Source organism: Bufo gargarizans, chromosome 5, assembly GCF_014858855.1.
Source record: "Bufo gargarizans isolate SCDJY-AF-19 chromosome 5, ASM1485885v1, whole genome shotgun sequence".
Classification (NCBI taxonomy): domain Eukaryota; kingdom Metazoa; phylum Chordata; class Amphibia; order Anura; family Bufonidae; genus Bufo; species Bufo gargarizans.
Window position 1 is genome coordinate 210,002,992 of NC_058084.1, and position 24,959 is coordinate 210,027,950.

General features: G+C 43.5%; 1 protein-coding gene across 1 annotated transcript in view; it reads left to right on the top strand.

The window, feature by feature from the left end:
* The window catches only part of AMPH (amphiphysin), a 301,192-nt gene that overhangs the window by 122,840 nt on the left and 153,393 nt on the right, over positions 1-24,959 (top strand). The window contains 2 exon segments of the mRNA XM_044294372.1: positions 2,346-2,440; positions 11,913-12,008. Coding sequence (XP_044150307.1) covers positions 2,346-2,440; positions 11,913-12,008 — 191 coding nt within the window.

Here is a 24,959-nt window from a genome sequence, read left to right on the forward strand (position 1 = left end):
ACCTTCAAATCTGAGTATTTCTACTGAACCAAATTTGTATTGCTATTGGGTTGTAGAATAATCTAAGTTTGCTTCACCAGAATGGCGGGATAGGGTAGTCAATGGTGTTGTGGTTGTAACATGAACACTTAAATGGATCCATATTATATCTATGTGAAAGGGACCTAACAGCTAATTTAACAAATTATCAGACGTGAGAAGTGTTAGATTTGTACATATTTATAGTAACCATAACATGTTCATTCACTGACAGCAAACAAATATCTTGGAACTGGTGAGGAATAGAAACTCAGTATATTAGAAAGTGGATCAACTTTTGTATGATACAGTGATGATGCCTAAAATACTCTAACTTGACTCAGACATGATTGTTACTTAGTCTGGTTAATAGTGTAGACCAGGCAGTACAACTCCTACTGTTGAGGATGCTGGGTACGTGTTCAAGGGAACAACTGAACACTTTCCGTCCAAGCATTAATATAAATCCAAGACAGAAAGAGCTCTTCAAAGTGTTTAGTTCGTTTTCACAAAGTGAGATTTAAACAATTATGAAATGGAGATCTCTGCTCTGAAGCTGACAAAGTTGAGAATGCAGCATTTCATATTGTAGGCTGTAACTTAGGACAAGAATACAATGTAATACAATGTATTTAAAAATATCCTGGTATCAATTATTTTCTTATATAAAATGGTTTTCCCAATTCAACATACTGTATGCCTTAGAGTGAAGTTTACCTAGTCAATGCAATGTTAACGTCAAATCAGCATTGTATCCAGATCTTTAAGATAAAAAGTTGTGGCAGAAAGTTTTTTTCTGATTGTTGTACAATGTTGTTTTCCTATTATTGGCCATTTGGAGGAATAGAAGAGTATTTTGAAGTGTCTTTTAACTAAAAATTATATTGGAACTGAGCATGATGTCAATTGCAATTAAAAACTAATTTCTTTCACCATTTCAAAGTCATTCTCACAGTGCTGCATTCCTTCTTTTTTAACAGATGGCATACTTACCCCTTATCCAAACTATGATGAAAGTAACTCATGTAAATCATCTCTTTTGAAATAGAAAATGAGATGAAAACCATCCTGTGAATTAAATTTCTTTTCATGGATCTTAGTCTCTCTAAGCCTAATAAGTTGTATCAGCTGCCAAATGTCAGTTCTACATTCTGTCATGATTTAAATATTTTATGAGCCAGGACATCACACCTGCCAACTGACCCTGGGTTATTTTACGAGCATTGCCTCCTGCTTGTGCATACCTGTCAGTAGTTGGTCAGTTCAAGTCAGGATATTGACATGTTGCCTACAGTAGGTACAGCAGAAGTATCTATTTTTGCTAAATTTTCCATCCTGTTGCTGCTTTTTTTATTTTAAGGTAGTAGTCTTAAAGAACGACCTCACCCACAAATCATAGGAAAATCACCAGTAAATACTGAAGAAAACAGGCAAATTGACCATAGATTACCTCCGATATGATGAGTGTTTGGAATTGTTTTGACATTACAAAACTGCAGCACTCATTAGGGCATAATCAAAAAAATAGTAAATCCCATGGTATAATTCTCCCACATAAATTTAGTCAAAAATAGTGAAGCTAAACCTACAAAAGTGTTTACCATTAATGGATGAAAAACATTTAGAAGCATGAGCAATTAGTGATCCAACTAAGGGAAAGGATTTCCATTGATAGGATTGTATAGGATTAATTCTACAAATAGAAGTTTGGTGGTTGCAATGAGCAGACTCAATTTTTGTTCCTGAGTATATAAAATGTGAATGCAAATAGTAACAATAAGTTAATGGTATACATTTATATTCAGTATTAATCGTAATTGGTACTACAGCTTTTTTATGAAATTAAAGGTCCTATTAAAAGAAAATAGTATCTGGTATTCCCCTCACTACGCCAAAAACATTCCTATAGAATGCTCCTCTTTGAAGTTGATTTATATTTCTCTATTCTTTGACGCATATTTAAGTTTCTTGCCTAATGACAAGATTACATTTTTCACTCAGAAGCAGAATTAATCTAGCCAGGCATGTTCCAGCACACAACTTCTCCCTAGAAAAGATCCTACTACTGCCACCTTCCATGCAAGACTGGACTCCAGAACACACATTGTAGCCTTAATGAGTAATTTCTCCTCCATGCTTTTTTGAATCTGTATTTAGCAACTGTTTGCTTTTTACTTTTTTTAAATGAAGGGGTAAAATTGTAATTTTTGCTAGTGTCCATGTTTATTTTAGATGATAAACTAAATATCCAGAACCCTCCTGGATCTCACATCTTCTGGTCCCTCACAACGTAAGCAAATGGATTGCAAATTTTTTATTTTTTATAGGAATGCAAGAAGCGTCTTTGAAGCTTACGGAATCACTTCATGAAGTATATGAACCTGAATGGTATGGAAGAGATGACGTTAAAATAGTAGGAGAGGTAAGGATACAGAATTTTTTTTATGCATGCTAAATTAACATATCACAGACATGCTAGGTACATTTGCGTAGGGGAACCAAATAAAGCTATCACTGAACAAACAAACCCCTAAAAATTAACTTTTATTGATCTACAGATAAAATAATGAACCCCAAAGCTTCTAGCTAATAAAGGTAGGTATGCTGAACTATATACAATGTGTGTACTGAAGATGCAGTATCAGTAAAACAGATACCATTACAGCAGCGGAAGGGCAACCAGCCTCACATCTGTATATCTGATAAGTCCTATAGATTTATACACAATAACCAGCAGTTGTTTGATAAAGACTCACGGTTACTTGTATACAGACGATCTCATGGTTTTGAGGGACTCACGGTTACCCATCACCAAGTTGTCTGTGGGTCTGCAGCCAGGAACATGGGGTGGGGAAGATCTTCTTTCCCTAGGTTGTTCCTACCGGCTATCCCTGCCTGCAAGCAGAGCATCCGCCCCGAAAGGGGTGACCCCACTTCTCGGTGGCTAAACCCTCAGACACTCTAGATATCCCTACCGAGTGAAAAGTCTTTCCAACGCGTTTCCCCAAGTGGAGATATCCAAATGGTTAATCAGGGGACAGCGTTTTGTTAATACAAAGTCGCTGCAGATAATAGAAACATGTGATAAGGACACCAGGATGAAAAGGACCGCACCAGTGATTGGGAGTGCTTCTTTTTGAAAGCCGTGCGTCTGACGTCACTTCCGGTCATGTGATCAGACAAACTCGCATTGATCTATAGTATATTTACAATTCTCTGTTCAAAATCACAATTATCAAGATCAAAGAAGAAATCGATGCTGCTGATGGTGATATTTGCAAGTAGTCTAGATACATATTGATTGTGGCGGAAACACGTCACTCAGGCGCCACAGGAGCACATCAGGAAGGCACCGGCTGAGGGTGGAACGCATGATGCGCTTAAAAAACCCCGAAGTAAGATGTATAGAGTTGAATATGACTCTCTGGGACAGCGCAGATGCCACAAAGCGTTGCCATAGTTACATGACGCTACTCCCGTGCTGCAATAAGTCTTCTTACTATACAGCATCTAAGTTCAAACGAGTCAATCACTAGTATGCTAACTTCTGGTGCCCCCTGGGGATTATAGAGAGGGACAAACTGTATTAATCAAGACCCTGGTTTAGTCACACCATAGATAGGGTGATCCAAGGTGTCCGTATATAGTGGTGTATAATCAATTGGCCATTTGCTTTGGCCATGGTATAAAGGCAAGATTTTCGTCTGTACACTGACTTGATGCCCTGATACTTTTTATATATAGTCAAAACACTGTGTTGTTTAAAGCATACAGGCTACAGGAAGCACGAAAAGGAGATCTGTTCATTGAGACCCATTGGATTCACGGTTTTTACTGGGCCTCTTTACGAAGTATCATTTTATCCCAATCACCACCTCTGGGGGATCTTCGTACCACCTCAATGACCTGAATCCGTAGGGCACTGACATCACCTGAATGGTATTCCAGGACGTGCCTAGCCACCGGTATATCTCTCTGAGACAAACATGATGAGAATCATTGGTACTTATGATGTCCAGAATCAGAAAGGAGATTTTGGGGTATCTTATTATCTGACTCAGATTTAAAGGAGTTCTTGCCCCCAAGACCAATGATAACATATAGAAGAGGCAGATCACTTAGGGACAGGTTAATTCATAGCCACTATAAAGCACCATCCCAGAGTGATAGTTGGCTCAGTTGAAAAATCTGTGGGACTTTGGGATGTGGAAATGACTGTATTTGTTGTCCATTCATCTTGAAGTCTAAAGATTTCTGCAGCGTCTCTACTGGAACAAGTTATATTATGAGAGACTTTGCCAACTGCAAGACTGAGGGAGTTGTCTACCTATGTACCTGCCCCTGTCCACCTAACTATGTGGGTAAAACAAAAAGGGAACTGAGAAGACGGGTGGGAGACCATATTGGAGATGTAAAACATTGGAGAGATAATCCGGTGGCTAGGCACGTCCTGGAATACCAGTCAGGTGATGTAAGTGCCCTACGGTTTCAGGTCATTGAGGTGGTACGAAGATCCCCCAGAGGCGGTGATTGAGATAAAATGATACTTTGTAAAGAGGCCCAGTGGATTCAACGGTTAAAAAACGCGAATCCAATGGGTCTCAATGATCAGATCTCCTTTTCGTGCTTCCTGTAGCCTGTATGCTTTAAACAACAGTGTTTTGACTATATATAAAAAGTATCAGGACATCAAGTCAGTGTACAGACGGAAATCTTGCCTTTATACCATGGCCAAAGCAAATGGCCAATTGATTGTACACCACTATATAGGGACACCTTGGATCACCCTATCTATGGGGTGACTAAACCAGGGTCTTGATTAATATAGTTTGTTCCTCTCTATAATCCCCAGGGGGCACCAGAAGTTAGCCTGCTAGTGATTGACTCATTCGAACTTAGGTGCTGTATAGTAGGAAGACTTATTGCAGCACGGGAGTAGCGTCATGTAACTATGGCAACACTTTGTGGCATCTGAGCTGTCCCAGAGAGTCATATCCGACTCTATGCATCTTACTTCCGTTATTTTGGAACGCATCTTGCTTTCCACCCTCAGCCGGCGCCTTCCTGATGCGTTCCTGTGGCGCCTGAGTGACGTGTTTCCGCCCCAATCTATATGTATCTTAGAGTACTTGCAAATATCACCATCAGCAGCATCGATTTCTTCTTTGATCTTGATAATTGTGACTTTAAACAGACAATTGTAAATATACTATAGATCAGTGATGGCGAACCTATGGCACGGGTGCTAGAGGCAGCACTCAGAGCCCTCTCTGTGGGCACCCACACCCTGGAAGAAGTCCAAGGTGTAACACTATGCCTTAGACTTTTTCTGCCATTCATCAGCGCAGGGCATGCTATGAATGGCACAGACAGCTCACTGAATGTAGGCAGGCTATTATAGATAAATGATAAAATACATGGAAGATATGTTATATTAGTATTCAGGGTAAATAGCCATGTTGGCACTTCGCGATAAATAAGTGAGTTTTGGGTTGCAGTTTGGGCACTCGGTCTGTAAAAGGTTCACCATCACTGCTATAGATCAATGCAAGTTTGTGTCTGATCACATGACCGGCAGTGATGTCAGACGCGCGGCTTTCAAAAAGAAATACAGCTATTTTGTGCAGAGAAATATTTACTTCAGGCCTACACTGGTTCAGACCGTGTGAGATACCCCCCTACATACAGGGTTTTGAATCAGGCATTTGAAATACAGCCATTTGAAATACAGCCATTTTGTTCAAAGAAATATTTACTTCAGGCCTACACTGGTTCAGACTGTGTGAAAAACTCCCTCTACATACAGGAGTTTGATTCAGAGATTTGAAATACAGCCATTTAAAATACAGCCATTTTGGGCAAAGATATATTTACTTCAGGCCTACACTGGTTCAGAACGTGTGAGATACTCCCTCTACATACAGGGGTTTGATTCAGTGATTTGAAATACAGCCATTTGAAATACAGCCATTTTGTGCAAATAAATATTTACTTCAGACCTACACTGGTTCAGACCGTGTGAGATACCCTCTCTATATACAGGGGTTTGATTCAGGCATTTGAAATACAGCCATTGTGTGCAAATAAATATTTACTTCAGGCCTACACTGGTTCAGACTGGGTGAGATACTCCCTCTACATACAGGGGTTTGATTCAGGCATTTGAAATACAGCCATTTGAAATACAGCCATTTTGGGCAAATTAATATGTACTTCAGGCCTACACTGGTTCAGACCGTGTGAGATACTTCCTCTACATAAAGGGGTTTGAATCAGACATTTGAAATACAGCCATTTGAAATACAGCCATTGTGTGTAAATAAATATTTACTTCAGGCCTACACTGGTTCAGACCGTGTGAGATACCCCTTCTACATACAGGGGTTTGAATCAGGCATTTGAAATACAGCCATTTGAAATACAGCCATTGTGTGTAAATAAATATTTACTTCAGGCCTACACTGGTTCAGACCGTGTGAGATACTCCCTCTACATACAGGGGTTTGATTCAGGCATTTGAAATACAGCCATTTGAAATACAGCCATTTTGGGCAAAGATATATTTACTTCAGGCCTACACTGGTTCAGACCATGTGAGATACTCCCTCTACATACAGGGGTTTGAATCAGACATTTGAAATACAGCCATTTGAAATACAGCCATTGTGTGTAAATAAATATTTACTTCAGGCCTACACTGGTTCAGACCGTGTGAGATACCCCTTCTACATACAGGGGTTTGAATCAGGCATTTGAAATACAGCCATTTGAAATACAGCCATTGTGTGTAAATAAATATTTACTTCAGGCCTACACTGGTTCAGACTGTGTGAGATACTCCCTCTACATAAAGGGGTTTGAATCAGGCATTTGAAATACAGCCATTTTGTGCAAAGAAATATTTACTTCAGGCCTACACTGGTTCAGACCGTGTGAGATACACCCTCTACATACAGGTGTTTGATTCAGGCATTTAAAATACAGCCATTTTGGGCAAAAAAATATTTTATTGAGGCCTAGTCTGGTTCAGGCCGTGTGAGATCTACTATTAATTAAACACCCATTTAGGGCAAGATCCTAAATTTGAAAAATATGAGGAGAGCATCAAATAAGGGACATGGCCCAGGTCGTGGTGCTGCTGGTGGATGTGGTCAATCTGTGCCAGCTACACGCACAAGTGAAACCCCTTCCTCAGGTGCGAGTAGGCGACAAAACCTGCAGCGGTATTTGGTCGGGCCTAATGCTGCTCTACGAATAGTGAGGCCTGAACAAGTACAGGCGATAGTAGATTGGGTTGCTGACAGTGGATCCAGTTCCTTCACATTGTCTCCCACCCAGTCTCCTGCTGAAAGACCACAGTTGGCACCTGCAGCCGATGTCCATCAGTCTTTCACCTCACCCCCTTGCAAATCAACCAAGCAGTCTGAGCCCCAAGTCATGCAGCAGTCTCTTCTGCTTTTTGATGACTCTGTTAGCAGGGTTTGCCAGGGCCATCCACCTAGCACTGGCCCAGAAATGGAAGGGATTGAGTGCACCGATGCCCAACCACTTAATCTTTCAAGATGAGTACATGGGAGGACCATCGCAGCACGTCTCAGATGATGACGAAACACAGGTGCCAACTGCTGGGGCTTTCGAAAGTGTGCAGACCGATAAGAAAGGCAGGGGTGAAGACTGGGTGGAAGATGATGTGGAGGACGATGAGGTCCTCGACCCCACATGGAATCAAGGTCATGCGAGTGACCTATGTAGTTCAGAGGAAGAGGCGGTGGTTGCACAGAGCCACCAGCAGAGCAGAAGAGGGAGTAGGGTGCAAAAGCGGAGCGGCCATCCACTAGACAGTACGCCTGCTACTGCCCACCGCAGGAAGGGACCGAGCACACCAAAGCCAGCTCCAAGGAGTTCCCTGGTGTGGCAGTTCTTCAGACAATGTGCAGACGACAAGACACTAGTGGTTTGCACGCTGTGCAATAAGAGCCTGAAGCGAGGCATAAACGTTCTCAACCTGAGCACAACCTGCATGACCAGGCATTTAAGTGCAAATCACAAGCTGCAGTGGAGTAGATACCTCAAAAACCAAGAAAGGTCTCTGGCTCCTCCTGCTTCCTCTTATGCTGCAGTCGCGGCCTCTTCAACCACCTCTGGAGTGACAGTGCCACCTGGCACCCTGCAAACAGAGGATCTGCCAGCAACACCAACACCTGGGTCACCAAGCATCTCCACAATGTCCCACGGAATAGTTCAGCTCTCCATATCCAAAACGCTGGCAAAGTGCATCTGACTACGGATAAGTGGACCAGTAAGCACGGTCAGGGCCGTTATATCTCCATAACAGCACACTGGGTAAATGCAGTGGCGGCTGGGCCTGAGGCGGATAGCATTTTGGTGCATGTCCTTCCACCACCGAGTATTGCAGGGCGCTTCAGTTTGCCTCCTGTTGCTTCCTCCTCCTACTCTGCTTCCTCATCCTCTACCAGCTCCTCATCCAGTCAGCGTAACACCTTCACCACCAACTTCAGCACAGCCAGGGGTAAACGACAGCAGGCAGTTTTAAAACTTATATGTTTGGGGGACAAACCCCACATCGCGCAGGAGCTGTGGACGGGCCTTGAACAACAGACTGATGAGTGGGTTGTGCCAGTCAGCCTCAAGCCCGGCCTGGTGGTGTGTGATAATGTGCAAAATCTCATAGCAGCTCTGAGACTAGCGGTTTGACGCACATACTTTGCCTGGCGCATGTGCTGAATTTGGTGGTGCAGAGATTCCTTAAAAATTACCCTGACATGTCAGAGCTGCTACATAAAGTGCGGGCCGTCTGTGCGAGCTTTCGGCGTTCTCACCCTGCTGCTGCTCGCCTGTCAACGCTGCAGCGTAACTTCGTCCTTCCCGCTCACCGCCTCATATGCGACGTGCCCACAAGGTGGAACTCCACCTTGCACATGCTGGCCAGACTGTGCAAGCAGCAGCAGGCGATAGTGGAGTTTCAGCAGCAGCACGCACGGGAGAGTCGCTCGGCGGAACAGCACCACTTCACCGCCAATGACTGGGCCTCCATGCGAGACCTGTGTTCCTTGTTGTGCTGTTTCGAGTACTCCACCAACATGGCCAGTGCCAATAATGCCGTACTCAGCATTACTATACCACTTCTATGCCTCCTTGAAATAATGCTCCTGGCGATGATGGAAGAGGATGTGGCACAGGAGGAGGAAGAGGGATCATTTCGTAGGGTTCCCGGCCAGTCATTCCCAAGTGCACCCACAAACCCAAGGTACACAATTGTCCAGCCAGGGCACAGTTCTGGAGGATGAGGAGGTGGAGGATGAGGAGGAGGAACCATGTTCACAGCAGGGTGGCACCCAGACCAGCTCATGGCCATCACTGGTGCGTGGATGGGGGGATACAGAGTCCACAGACGATACACCTCCCAGAGAGGACAGCTTTTCATTGCCTCTGGGCAGCCTGGCACACATGAGCGATTACATGATGCAGTGTCTCCGCAACGACCGCCGATTTGCCCACATTCTAACTTGTGCTGATTGCTGGGTGGCCACGCTGCTGGATCCCCATTACAAGGACAACGTACAGTCCTTAATTCCGTCACTGGAGCGTGATCAGGGGCACAGTAGAAGCACAAGGTGAAGGCAGGGTTAGCATGGCCGAAATGTGGAAAAGCTTTGTCAGCACGCCACAACAACCAGCACCACCAGCTGATATGGAACGTCTTAGCAGGAGGCAGCATTTCACCAACATGGTGGAGCAGTATGTGTGCACACGCCTACACGTACTGAATGACAGGTCTGCCCCCTTCAACTTCTGGGTCTCCAAATTGGGCACATGGCCTGAGCTTGCCCTTTACGCCTTGGATGTGGTGGCCTGCCCTGCAGCCAGTGTATTATCTGAACGTGTGTTTAGCACGGCAGGGGGCGTCATCACAGACAAGCGCAGCCGCCTGTCCACAGCCAATGTGGACAAGCTCACGTACATTAAAATGAATCAGACATGGATCCCTCAGGACTTGTCCATACCTTGTGCAGAATAGACATATATACCGGCACTAAGCAGCCATTGTTATACTGCAGCGCAATTGCTCATGTTTGTATTTTGGATATTTCACACTCTTTTGGAGTGTACCTTAATTTTACAAAATTAACTTAAAACCAAAAACCTGTGTTGGCTATCTCGTCCTCCTCCACCGCCACTTCCACCTACTCTGCTACGTCCACCACCTCCTCAAACTCCTACTCCATATGGAACTCCACCTCATAAATCCATTTTTTTTTTGTACGTGTTTTATTTTATATAATTTCACTACTTTGTCATTTACATTTTCGGGTGACATTCACCAATTTTTGGGTGCATAGTACCACTGCTATACCTAGTAGACCAGTAAAAAAAAAAAAAAATTGTCAGTTACATTTTATGGTGAAATTCACCAATTTTGCTTAAACTTTGAAAAGTTGTCACACTTTTATGCTTTAATAATTTCTCTCATATTTCAACTCTAATTTTAAATTAGAAAAAATGAATCCTCCCTTGGATGTGGTCTTTCTTTCTCACTGACCTGGAACCCTGATTCCATGCCACCAGTGATCACCATGCTAAGCGCATAAAATAACATTGAAAGTTGATAGAGCAGATATCAAATTGGATCGTTAACATCACGGGGACGTGCAACATGGTGGGGCAGTAAGTGTGCACACGCCTACACAAACTGACAGGGGTCAGCCCCTGCAACTTCTGGGTCTCCAAATTGGGCACATGGCCTGAGCTTGCCCTTTACCCCTTGGAGGTGCTGGCCTGCCCTGCAGCCAGTGTATTGTCTGAACGTGTGTTTAGCATGACTGGAGGGGGTTATCACAGGTTATATTTCCCAATTTTTTGGGGGTGTACCCTAATTTTAAAAATAAAATTGAAAACCAAAAAGCAGTGTAGGCTACCTCCTCCTCCTCCATCGTCACTTCCACCTACACCGCCACATCCACCGCCTCATCAACCTCCTACTCCATATGGACCTGATCCTCCTAGATCAAGATAATTATTTTTTATTTTTATGTATTTTATGTTATTTTAAGTCATTTCCCTATCCATATTTGTTTGCAGAGCAGTTGCCATGCTCTTAACCACATTTTGACGCCATTTGCAGCCCTCTAGCCCTTCCCATGACATTTTTACAGTCATTTGAATGCTCAAAAGTTTGGGTCCCCATTGACTTCAATGGGGTTCGGGTTTGGGGTCAAGTTCGGGTCCCAAACTCGAACTTTTTTCAGAAGTTCGGACGAACCCGAACATCCAGGTGTCCTCCGCTCAACTCTAATCGTCTGTATACAAGTAACCGTGAGTCTTTATCAAACAACTGCTGGTTATTGTGTATAAATCTATAGGACTTATCAATATACAGATGTGAGGCTGGTTGCCCTTCCGCTGCTGTAATGATATCTTTTTTATTGTACTGATACTGCATCTTCAGTACACACATCGGATATAGGTCATCATACCTACCTTTATTAGATAGAAGCTTGGGGTTCATTATTTTATCTGTAGATCAATAAAAGTTAATTTTTAGGGGTTTGTTTGTTAAAGTGATAGCATGCTAGATTAACAGTATAATGTGTCGTAGCTAGTTAACATCATAATCTGAAATGTCTTTTTAAGACCCAATTGTACCCTTAATTTCGGTAAATTTCTAGTATTACCATGGGGAATTCCTTTAGTATATGCTATAAATAAACCTTAAAACTGTTCACGCAGCATGCAAAAAAAGGTGGCCAAATATAACACACATACCTGCATTATCTATAACTCCATTAAGAATTATGCCGCAATACAGTTAGCCAACAATACACATAAAAATAGTTTATTTTTTGTAATTTATTTTTGTTTTTTGTTTTTTACAGAAATGTGATGCACTATGGGAAGATTTTCATCAGAAGTTAGTCGATGGAGCTCTGTTAACACTTGATACATATTTAGGCCAGTTTCCCGATATTAAGGTAAGACTGTATCCATCTGCTTATTTCCATTTTCTAATCTTACTACACTATGATGACGTTTTTCCAATAACAAATATGGCTCCTTCACACATTCATGTAATCAGACGGCAAATAGAGAACAGATACAAACAATTGCAAACAGATTAGTAGAAAGGGGTATTTTTGGGAAGGCGATAATAAAAGCTGGAGTAGAATTATTAGAGAAATGCAATGAAAATCTGATTCACCTATTTTCCGCATGCTCCATGGTAATGAATCAATTCATACTTACCTCATATTTTTGTGTGTGAAGAGTCTTCTTGATTGAAGATCCTGCATGACATTTCATGCACAATTACATATGATGTCACCACGCCAGCCAGCATGATAACGTCATCACGCATCACATGAAATTTCGCTCTGGATCTTTAATCAACATGGCCATTGCGGACTCTTCATGAGCAAATGGATAAAGTGAGTATTTTTTAATTAGATTAGATTAACCCCTGACAGCCTTCAATAGTCATCTCAGATGCCATGACGAGTGATAAACGCAGCATCTGAGGGATCCAATTACGGGGAATGGCACCGTAGCCGTTCCCCGTCATTGCGCCCGCTACTCACTAAGAAATGCAATTTATGATGAAGTAATTAGTCACTAAGTGAATTTCTTTGAGGAATTCGGCGAAGAAGTCAAATCGAAGCATATCACAAGGATCTCAAATGTTTATAGGGGAAAAGATCCAAGAAGGAAAATAATGGTTTGGTATTTATTACTGTATGATGACATCACACCCAGTAGACAAGAACAAATTAAAGTCTTAAGTTGTGCCATTCATTTTAATGATTGATGTGTATATATTTAAAAAAAAACATAATTCTTCCCCTATGACTGGGATTCATATCCCCACCTATCCCTTGGTAGAACTTATGTCTTTTTTTCAACCGTATTAACTATGACTAGGGTACATACACAGCCACTAACAACAATAATTGAGTTAAGAAGCCACAATAAACATTTTCCTTGTTACCCCTTGGTTAGTACCTGTATTCTAGTTGGCCTGAAATTAAATGAGGGTACTTTTAATTTGAACATTATATCTAGAGATGAGCGAATTTCTCAAAAATTTGATTTGGCCGATTCGATCAAGATTAGTTTGCCGTGAATCGCAATAAAAAACGTCTATTTCCTGGCCGCACAAAGCCTTTATAGTGGTGTAGAACACTGCGCCTTGCAGTAACACGCATAGGAAGTCTGCTGTCGTAGTGAAATAATACTGTGAGTCAGTTTGACATGCAGAAGACAGGCGTCACTTTTAGAATTAGAGATGGCCTTGCGGTTCGCCCAGCAGTTGTTTCGGGGCGAACTTTGCGTGCTCGCGATTTGCGAAACATGCGAACATATGTCGATGTCCGCCAGCGCTATATTCGTTAGCAATGCGCCAAACTTTGACCCATCACACATCCATTAGGTGGGACAGGACAGCCAATTGAGACGTTTCAGCATATGGACCCCCCCATCTGGCAGCCATTTTACATTCTGTGTTTTGCCAGTGTAGGGAGAGGTTGCTTTGTGGAGCAGAAACAGGATGTTAGGGACACCAAGCGCTAGCTAATAGGGAGACAAAAGTCCTTTTAAGGACTGGTATAGGAGTGCTATCGATAGTTCTGATATACTGAGGTGTGTGATATACTTATAATATACTTTCTAACATAGAAAGTATATTATAGTGCATTTGTATTGTGCAGCAGTTGTGTGCGTTCTGCTGCGATACCGTAGCTATATAGAGGGACAAGCGCTATTGAAACAACTACTTGCAATGGGTGTGATATACCTGTTGCCCCCCAAAAACTGATTGGGAAGTGTGATATACCTGCTTACACAAAATACTGATTAAGGGGTTTGATATACCTGCTTCCACCAAATATTTATAGAGGGGTGCAATACACCTGCTTCCACAAAATGTTAATTAAGGGGTTTGATATACCTGCTTCCACCAAATACTGATCGAGGGCTATAATATACCTGTTCCACAAAAAACTGATTAAGAGGTTTGATATACCTGCTTCCACCAAATATTGATTGAGGTCTGCGATATACCTGCTTCCACAAAATACTGATTAAGGGGTTTGATATACCTGCTTCCACCAAATATTGATTGAGGCCTGCGATATACCTGCTTCCACAAAATACTGACTAAATGGGTTTGATATACCTGTTTCCACCAAATATTTATTGAGGGCTACGATATACCTTGTCAAGGTATATCTTTTATATAAATATTTTATATAAAAAAAATAAGATGTCAATAAAATATGGAAATCAGTCAGGAAATCCACTAGGCGGACATAGAACGCCTTTTCTTTTATCTTGAGACTTAATTTATGCAATTAATTAAAACAAAGGGGCAATCAATTATGCAAAATATATGTAATAATTTATTCATAAATGAGTAAAAATCCAATATAAAACACACATAAGATCAATGGATAGACGAATTGACGTAGTACCAACAAACCACCACTAGATGGTGGTGTAACTCACTATCACTTTCTCACCAGCACAGAATTTATTAAAAGTTACATATGATAAGAAATAAATGCTATATCTTTATCAAACAGACCAATAATTAATACATCAAGAGAAACTCAGGATTTTCAGTTTATCAACAGGTTTTAACATGACAAAATATAGATTAATACAAGAACAATAAATGTTGTCCCTTGACTCTATCTCAGCCTATGACAATCAAAAATATAAATGGTATTAATATGATATTATATCCCACTCAGCAATCAGACTATGGAAATATAATTTCCCAGAGTTTTTCCTCCACTCAGACAATGTCTAATCTCCCATTAGCAATATGCATCTTTGCTTAGAGGACAACTAGCATTAGGGAGGGGTTTAACACTATACGTTCCCACAGTATGGGAACTCGTGACTATATGCGGAAAGGAATATCTTATTAATATCACAAGCAAAAAGTATAACATACGTTACCAAGTCAAGGATGGACAGAGATTCGGATGGGACCAGTTCTCAGGACTCTTCCAGTAGTCAAAAAAAATTATCCAAGTTTCTTTTTGTTGTTGAAGTAAATTGTTAGTTGCAGTTGTTTCAGTTGATAAGTGTAGATCCTGTCTAAAGTTTTACATGCATACTTTATACCCCATGTAATCTAAGAACTCCCCTTCCAGATTAGGGATCTCCAATCAGACAAGGTGGGTGTATTCGTATGCAGATAATAATGATGTCATTTTAACCCCCGGAATACTGGTGAAAATGACATACTATTCTCCAGATGGCACTGTTGTACCACATAAAAATTTCAACATTAATTCTAAATACCTAGTAATACATTCATATGACCTTATCAACCTCTCGAATATACATCAGTATTAAGGGTTTCTTCCTGACACTTTAATTACCCCTAATCTAGACATGTTGGAGTCACCATCTCCTACTGTCTTCTTAGGGACAATGGACAATGGTTCCTTTTACTTGACATCCAGGTTCATTAACTTGCCCACATGGCTACTAATAACATTCAGCTCTCCTCATGAAACCCAATTAGTAAGAAGACAACTTCAATACTTTCTAAACCTTAAAAGTCTATATGGTCAGTGGGATACACACGACATAAAATATACATTCTAAATGATATAAATATATATATATATCGACACACTGTTATACATAGATGACATATTATATAAGTCATTAGTTAAAATATGTTGCAAATTTAAATATACCACACAGGAATATATAGAATATAATTATGAAGTCATGAATGGGACATTCACACACCCAATGTTTCTATAAGGCCGACTTCCCTAATGACTTTGTAATGAAGTAAAATAATACATTGCTATTCAAATGGTTCTCTCTCACAGACACATGTCTGTAGGACCCATCATAGCATTAACATATATACCACATCTGCTCATAATAATTTTAAGAGACAATACACTCTATGTCCCTACAAACATGTTACCCAAACTGAACTCAGCATAACTTCATCTCGGCCTATTTCAATCCTATAGAGAAATATCAGACTCTGGTTCAATCTGTGATTACACTTAAAGGCAATGGGCATTGATATTTAGACTATAATATCTTCAGATAAGACTGTACACTCATGAAAATGCATGACAACCTGCTTCGACAAAATACTAATTAAGGCGTTTGATATAAATTTCCACCAAATATTGATTAACGCCTGCGATATACCTGCTTCCACAATATGCTGTTTAAGGGGTTTTATATATATATGTTTCCACAAAATATTGATTGAGGCCTGCGATATACCTGCTTCCACAAAATACTGATTAAGTGGTTTGATATACCTGCTTCCACCAAATATTTATTGAGGGGTGCAATACACCTGCTTCCACAAAATATTAATTAAGGGGTTTGATATACCTGCTTCCACCAAATACTGATTGAGGACTACAATATACCTGTTCCACAAAAAACTTATTAAGGGGTTTGATATACCTGCTTCCACCAAATATTGATTGAGGTCTGCAATATACCTGCTTCCACAAAATACTGATTAAGGGGTTTGATATACCTGCTTCCACCAAATATTGATTGAGGGCTGCGATATACCTGCTTCCGCAAAATACTGATTATGGGGTTTGATATGCCTGTTTCCACCAAATATTGATTGATGCCTGCGATATACCTGCTTCTACAAAATACTGCTCTTCTCTAGGGACTTAGACACAGGGTAATTTTGAAAATGACAGGTAGAGGAAGAAGCAGGCCATTCTGCAGGGGTGGTAGGGGTAGGGCAGGTGCACCAGGCCAGAGCCTAAGTGGGAAGTTGGAGGAAGCGCGTGCTATTGACTCACCAGAGTTGGCTGAGTGTCTCATTCAGCCTTACGCTTCTGCACCATCCTCATCCTCTGTATCTGCACCCTCCTCATTCTCTGCTGTGTGCACCCCCAAAGACACCACCACCACCACCACCATAGCCCCTCCACTCGAGACAGAGGAATTATTTTCCCATCCAAAGCAGTCTGCAAAAAGCAGACTGCAAATGTATCTGGAGCGAGCCATCCACCATGCACGGTCACTTCTGGCACTCCCAGGACGCCGGCACATGGCTCCGCAGTGTGGGCTTTTTTTAAATGTGTCAGCTGCTGACAATAATGTTGCCATCTGTAGCCTGTGCTGTCAATGCATAAGTCGCTCACCTAGGGATGGCTGCCTTAAGAAGTTACCTGGCTTCCCATTATTGAGCCGAGTGGGAGCAACGCTGTCAGAACCCACAAAGCCACACTCCCGACGCTACACGTCCTGCCTCTTCTCCTTCTCCTCTCTCCTCCCATTTGTCCTCCACTCCACCTTCCACCATGCCGTTGTCACGTTCATCTGGCAGAAGGCAGGCTTCCGTGGCTCAAATGTTTGAGCGTAAAAAGTTGATGATGCAGGATAACCCTCTTGCCAACGGCTGACCGCTGGCTTTTCAGAACTAGCCCACTAACTACTGCCATATAAATTGGTGGACTCGGAGGCCTTTAAAAAATTTGTGGCCATTTGCACACTGAAATGGAAGGTCCCCGGAAATAAATATTTCTCCCAGAAGGGCATCCCAGAGGTATATAGCCATGTTCAGTGGCAAGTGAATATACAGTATCTCTGGCACACAGTCTCAGTGCCAAGATACATCTGACCACAGACACGTGGTCTAGCAAACACAGGCAGGGACAACTTTTACTGTCCACTGGGTGAACCTTCTGACGGCCATCAAGCCTGTAACCTGTGGCTCCCGTGTGGATTTGGTGTTACTGCCACGGATTGCAGGGCAAAATGACACACAAGCAGTGCATGGCACACGTCCTGAACTTAGTCGTGCAGCGATTTGTTGCCAAATACCCCAGGGTCTAGGACGTCTTGTGGCAGGCCAGGAAAATCTCTAGCCATTTTAGAAGATCTTACATGGCCATGGCTTGCCTTATTGACGTTCAGCGGTGACCACTTGCCCGTCAGACATCTGATTTGTGACAGCCCGACGCGCTGGAACTCCACCTTGTATATGCTTGATAGGCTGAACATTTCACTTATTTGGGCAGTCACGGGCCAAAACTGACCAAATAACTCAAGTATGAACTCAGCCTTACAGGTCATTGTTAGCGGCAAGAAGAAGCGCACTCTTTTTACACTGTCGTCAGCTGATTCCACATAGACGTCTACAGTACCCATTCTATTAAACGCTTATACAAGTAGACCCCCCCGACAGAGTGTAAAGGGTGTCAGCAGTTAGTTTGTGTTTACGTCACGGATTATTTTGCCCTTCATCTGATCCATCAAAGCAATAACCCCCCAAAAAACGGATCCTGTCTGTCGATAATCTGCCTTCACACGGTCAGCATTTAGTCAGTAATCCATCAGTATTGCTAATGCCCCCCAAAAAAACAGGAGTGGATCCAAAACAGAGATGACACGTGAATGGAATATTTGCTTCTGTGTTTTATACCCACTCCTGCTTTTGGCTACTGAATCACAAGCCAATTTTGATGGGACCATACAGGCCTTACAGCTGCTATATAGACATGATCCGTTGTGCTTCTCACTTTTCATTCCTTATGACAGATCAGAGAAAGGGTAAAAAAAATGATGATGTCAGCCAGGCCGAAATGCTAAATAGTGCCCCAGTCATGAAGTGGGTAGGGTGGCAACAGCATGAGAAGTCCACAGATTGGCCCTATGAGGTAAATATGGCCCCCGCCACACTAAACACCCACTCTGATGCCACACTACCGGCCAGGCAGGACAGCTTTTCCAGGGCAAATTTGGCCAGTTGCGGCCACAAATCCAGTTTGGCTGCCCAGTAGTCCAGCGGATCTTCAAAGAAGACTTGCAGGCTGCACTCCAAGTATGCCACCACTTGCTGGTTCAGGTTCTGCTCTATGTCTAGCTGCTGGAAAGTAGTTTTTTTACTAGGCGGGTGAAGAAAGCTCCTCATCAGCGACTCTAGACTCAGGGTGCTGCTGATGGAGCTGGTACTGCTCCTGCCACCCCACCCCTCCCCAGCAGCCATGGCAGTGGAACGTGAGCGCAGAGGGCCCCCTCAGTCAGACCTGCGAGAGAATGGACGAAGGCACAAATAGGCAGCAGCCAACTGACTACATGCAGATGTAGCAGTGCTAGCGATCACACTAGAATAGTGTCCTGTATCCTGTTTCATTTGAGAACAAAGCGCGTAAATAGGGTAGTAAGAAAAATCAGGATGCAATTTGGGTTTGTAAACAGCAGATGGCGCATGGAGTTGCTTTTGCATTCACATATACTAGCGCTTTTGAGCTTGCTGTCAGGCAGACGGTAATCCTTGTACTGGCAGCGTGGGTGTGTGCACATTTATAGATCGACCTAGGATATAAATACAGGCCGTCGGAGCACTTCCCGGGATGACTGCAGCATGTAACCTGCTCTACCCCAGGGATTTCCACATTCGCTTATGCAACTAGTCTGCAAGCGGCTCTGTGCAGCAGCCGTAGGGAAGCCCCACACAGTGCACATATACATATACACAGGCATATATAGACATAAATATAAGAATGTACACAAATATATGTAGGTGAATGTTTATATATGTGTGTCCATATATACAGTACAGACCAAAAGTTTGGACACACCTTCTCATTCAAAGAATTTTCTTTATTTTCATGACTATGAAAATTGTAGATTCACACTGAAGGCATCCAAACTATGAATTAACACATGTGGAATTATATACATAACAAAACAGCGTGAAACAACTGAAAATATGTCATATTCTAAGTTCTTCAAAGTAGCCACCTTTTGCTTTGATTACTGCTTTGCACACTCTTGGCATTCTCTTGATGAGCTTCAAGAGGTAGTCACCTGAAATGGTTTTCACTTCACAGGTGTGCCCTGACAGGTTTAATAAGTGGGATTTCTTGTTAGAATTTGAATTATGGCAAGAAAAAAGCAGCTAAGTAAAGAAAAATGAAGGTCAATCAGTCCGAAAAATTGGGAAAACTTTGAAAGTGTCCCCAAGTGCAGTCACAAAAACCATCAAGCGCTACAAAGAAACTGGCTCACATGCGGACTGCCCCAGGAAAGGAAGACAAAGAGTCACCTCTGCTGCAGAGGATAAGTTCATCCGAGTCACCAGCCTCAGAAATCGCACGTTTACAGCAGCTCAGAATAGAGACCAGGTCAATGCCACACAGAGTTCTAGCAGCAGACACATCTCTAGAACAACTGTTAAGAGGAGAATGTGTGAATCAAGCCTTCATGGTAGAATATCTGCTAGGAAACCACTGCTAAGGACAGGCAACAAGCAGAAGAGACTTGTTTGGGCCAAAGAACACAAGGAATGGACATTAGACCAGTGGAAATCTGTGCTTTGGTCTGATGAGTCCAAATTTTTGATCTTTGGTTCCAACCACCGTGTCTTTGTGCGACGCAGAAAAGGTGAACGGATGGACTCTACATTCCTGGTTCCCACCGTAAGCTTGGAGGAGGAGGTGTGATGGTGTGGGGGTGCTTTGCTGATGACACTGTTGGGGATTTATTCAAAATTGAAGGCATACTGAACCAGCATGGCTACCATAGCATCTTGCAGCGGCATGCTATTCCATCCGGTTTGCGTTTAGCTGGACCATCATTTATTTTTCAACAGGACAATGACCCAAAACACACCTCCAGGCTGTGTAAGGGCTACTTGACCATGAAGGAGAGTGATGGGGTGCTGCGCCAGATGACCTGGCCTCCACAGTCACCGGACCTGAACCCAATCAAGATGGTTTGGGGTGAGCTGGACCGTAGAGTGAAGGCAAAAGGGCCAACAAGTGCTAAGCATCTCTGGGAACTCCTTCAAGACTGTTGGAAGACCATTTCAGGTGACTACCTCTTGAAGCTCATCAAGAGAATGCCAAGAGTGTGCAAAGCAGTAATCAAAGCAAAAGGTGGCTACTTTGAAGAACCTAGAATATGACATATTTTCAGTTGTTTCACACTTTTTTGTTATGTATATAATTCCACTTGTGTTAATTCATAGTTTTGATGCCTTCAGTGTGAATCTACAATTTGCATAGTTATGAAAATAAAGAAAACTCTTGAGAAGTGAATGAGAAGGTGTGTCCAAACTTTTGGTCTGTACTGTATATACAGACCTCATTTTCCTATAGTAATTTAAACCACAAATTTCACCCTATTTTCCACCCACTAATTTATAAAACTTGGCTTTTATTTTCCACCTCTTTTAGAAACTCTTTAATATCATGAGAGTAGTATGTTAAAAAGCCGCAGCATGAGCAACAGTCCTATCGGAGTGTTTATAATAAAGATATTGTCAGTCTCTTCTGGTTTATCACTTTGGAAGTATTGCGTGCATACTCCGAAGCTCTTTGAACAGTTGCTGGCCAGTGCATTGAATTGCCTACCTAACAGTACTATTGCTGCTTTTTATTAAAACCAAACTAAACGCTGCCCACCGACATGTTTCGCCGGAACACCGGCGTCCTCAGGGGAATCGGGCAGATTTTAACCAGATAGACAGCGGCCAACTGACTACATAGGATATCTCTATAGTAGTTCAGTTTGTCCTCCCTCTCAGCTGGTGTTAAAAAGGCCTCCATTTTGGACCAGTAGCGAGGGTCCAACAAGGTGGAGAGCCAAAAGTCATCCCTCTGCCTAAGGCCTCATGCACACGACTGTTGTTCCGTTCCGCAAAATGGGGTACCGTTGTTCGATGATCCGTTTCCGTTTTAGTTTCTGTGTGTCTTCCTTTATTTTTGGAGGATCACCAGACATAAAGGAAAGTAAAAAAAAATCTAAGACAGGTTTGCCACGCAAATGATAGGAAAAAAATGGACGCGGAAGTGCGGACGCGGATGACAATCTTGTGTGCCTCCGTGTTTTTTAGTGGTCCTATTGACTTGGGTCCGCAAACCGTTTTCCGCGAAAATAATAGGACAGGTTATATTTGGAATCACGGATCACGGACGCGGATGGCAAATGGTGCATTAGCCGAGTTTTCAACGGACCCATTGAAAGTCAACGGGTCCGCTGAAAATCACGTAAAACGGAACAACAACACAGAATAAAACAACGGTCGTGTGCATGAGGCCTAATGGTGACAATTCAGCTGTCACTACGCAAGCAAGTGAGCATGCATCGGGCCATTTGTGCAAGTTACTCGGAGGGACTCCCGGCCTCCATCTCCACTGAATACTGCCACGGTGTGTCTGGGTCCTCTGCCTCCTCCTCATCGCCCTGTAGCTCCTCTGGCTGCTCCTGCTCCTCCTCTCCTGTCACCTGTGTAGAAAAAAAACAATTTCACTACACATTGCTTGTGCTCCAATGTCCTCCTCCAGTTCAGCCCCCACAGGGCTCATGTGGCCGTGAGATCTAGGCGGCACAACCCCAGTCCCCTGACCAGCCAGATTTATCAGCATCCTTTCCAGGACATGAAGCAGTGGAATGATGTTGTTCATCCCATAGTCCTGGCGACTGACAAATAACATGGCCTCCTCAAAAGACTTGAGCAATCGGCAGGTGTCACGCATGAGCTGCCACTGGCTGAGATCAAAGTTACACGCTTGGATCATCAAGAAATCGCTTATGGCCTTTCTCTGTTCGTACAGTTGGTACAACATATGGAGGGTGAAATTCCAACGGGTGGAAACGTCGCATATCAGCCTACCATATGTTGGGGGATGCCGTTGTGCCGCTGCAGCTCAAGGAGGGTGTGCTTTGCTGTGTACGAGTGACTGACGTACATGCAAGTTTCCTCGCCATTTTTATGATGTCTTGCAGATGGGTGGAAGACTTAGGGAACCGTTTGACAACTAGATTGAGCATGTATGTCATGCAGGGTGCATGGCTCAGTCCTCCTTGACACAGCGCCAACACCATGTTACTCCTGTTGTTGGTCACCATGGATCCAATTTTGAGATTCGCAGAGAAAGCCAGGATTAGATTTCTTGATGAAGGACCCGGAGCAGTTCCTCCCCTGTGTGACTCCGTTCGCCCAGGAAAACGAAGTGCAGAACAGCGTGACACCACCGTGCCCTGCACATGTTGCATGCTGGAGGGGCACTGTGATTTGTTCCTGCAGTGGAGGCTGAGGACATGGTGGAGGATGAGGAGGCAGAGGCGGACATTGTCACAGTACCAAGGCGTGAGAACTTGGAGTCGGAAGTGGCATCTCCTGGCTAAGTTGCTGGTGTGACTGTGCAGGAACTACATTCACCCAGTGGGCCGTAAAGGACATGTATTGTCCCTGACCGTAGTTACAGCTCCATACGTTGGCACTGCCGTGCACTTTGGCAGACTCAAGGACTGGCCAACAGGATCAAGGACTAGCCCACCTTCTGTTTTACATGTATTTGCTGGGCTGGTACTGCCTTTTTGGCAAAGAAATGACAGCTTGGGACTCTCCACCTCGGCCTGCACAAGACAACAGTTCTCTGAAAGGTGCAGAGTCCATCACTTGGAAAGGGAGGGACTGCAGCACCAGCAACTTGGACAAGAGCACGTTCAGCTTCTGCGCCATTGGATGAGTGCACGCATACTATTGTCTCTTGGCAATCGCTTTGGTGATTGATTGCTGACGGAATGACTAACAAGGAGAAGGAGGGCGAGGAGTAGGAGCATCAGGACCAGCAGATTATGGGGAGGACAGACAGCTCCCTTTGGCTGAAGTGGTGCAGCCTTGACTGGCTGAAACCGGGTGCGTGCTATTGGGTGATTGAGCTGTTGCTTCGGCAGGCTGGACCACCACATCGGAGCCACTGTTCTCCCAGGCCACTTTATGGTGATGCTGCATATGTTGATGCAGGGCCGTGGTGCCAACATTGACACCCTGGCCACGATTCACCTTCTGCCCACAGATTCTACATATGGCCATGTTCACCTCCTCCAGCGGCTTAACAAAAAACTGCCACACTGCCGAGTAGGTGATTTTTACCCCCAACACTATGCAATGACTGCTACCACCGCTGCATCCGTGAACCCATGCACCACAATTTCCCTGGCATATAGGCTCCTGCAAAGTGGGTGGTCTACTCCGAACACGTTTGGCTCTGGACCTTGCACTGCTGCCACCCTGATGACTCCCGACTAGCGACTTGCCGGCTCCGCTGCTGCCTCACGGGCAAGCTGACACCACTTCTCCTGATGATGATAAAGCCCCTTCGTCACCCGGCACCCAAGTGCGATCAGCTACATAATCATCATCGAGTACTGTCTGCACATCACTGATGTCCTCCTCAACCGTCTCTGGGTCAGGAGCCTGACTGCTCGTAACACCAGCTCCCAGCCACTCTCCTCATCACTACTTGCCTGCCTAGCGGAGGAAGTAGCGGATGTCTCCTCCACATCTTGGCTGGCCAGTAGCTGCTGACTGTCCTCTAGTAGCTTGTTCTCACTGTATAGTGGAGCTGAGCCACAGCATACAATACTTCTCTGGCTGAGAGAACAGAAAAGGACAGAGGCAGTTTGAGGATATGTGAGGGCACAAGGCCTGCTCCCGGGCCATGCCAACTAAGGGTTGTGTCTGATGAACCCACTGACTCTTGGCTAGGGGTGTCTGATGTCACTTGCGATGAAGTTGAAGATCGAGTCAACCATTCAAGAACCCCTAGGTTGCTGGTCACGACACGACCGCTATCTGACTGGGAGCTTAGGCCTCTTGAAGTGACCCCTGCTGCCATGGCCCCTTACTCTGCTGCGACCTCTGCCTGCACCAGAAACATTTAGGCCTCTGCCACTCCCCTGTGCAGGGCCTGGCAGTTCTCTTTCTGACATACTGTTAGATCAAATAAATAAAAAAGAAATTAAAACACCCCAAAAAAGTCTGTAATTTTCTCACCTCACCACACAACGGCTAATAAGCCCTTTTTCCCCCCCACTAATACACACAAAAAAGGGCTTTAAAACATAAAACTGCACCACTGAACGGCAAATATATCTTTCTTTTGCCATTAATA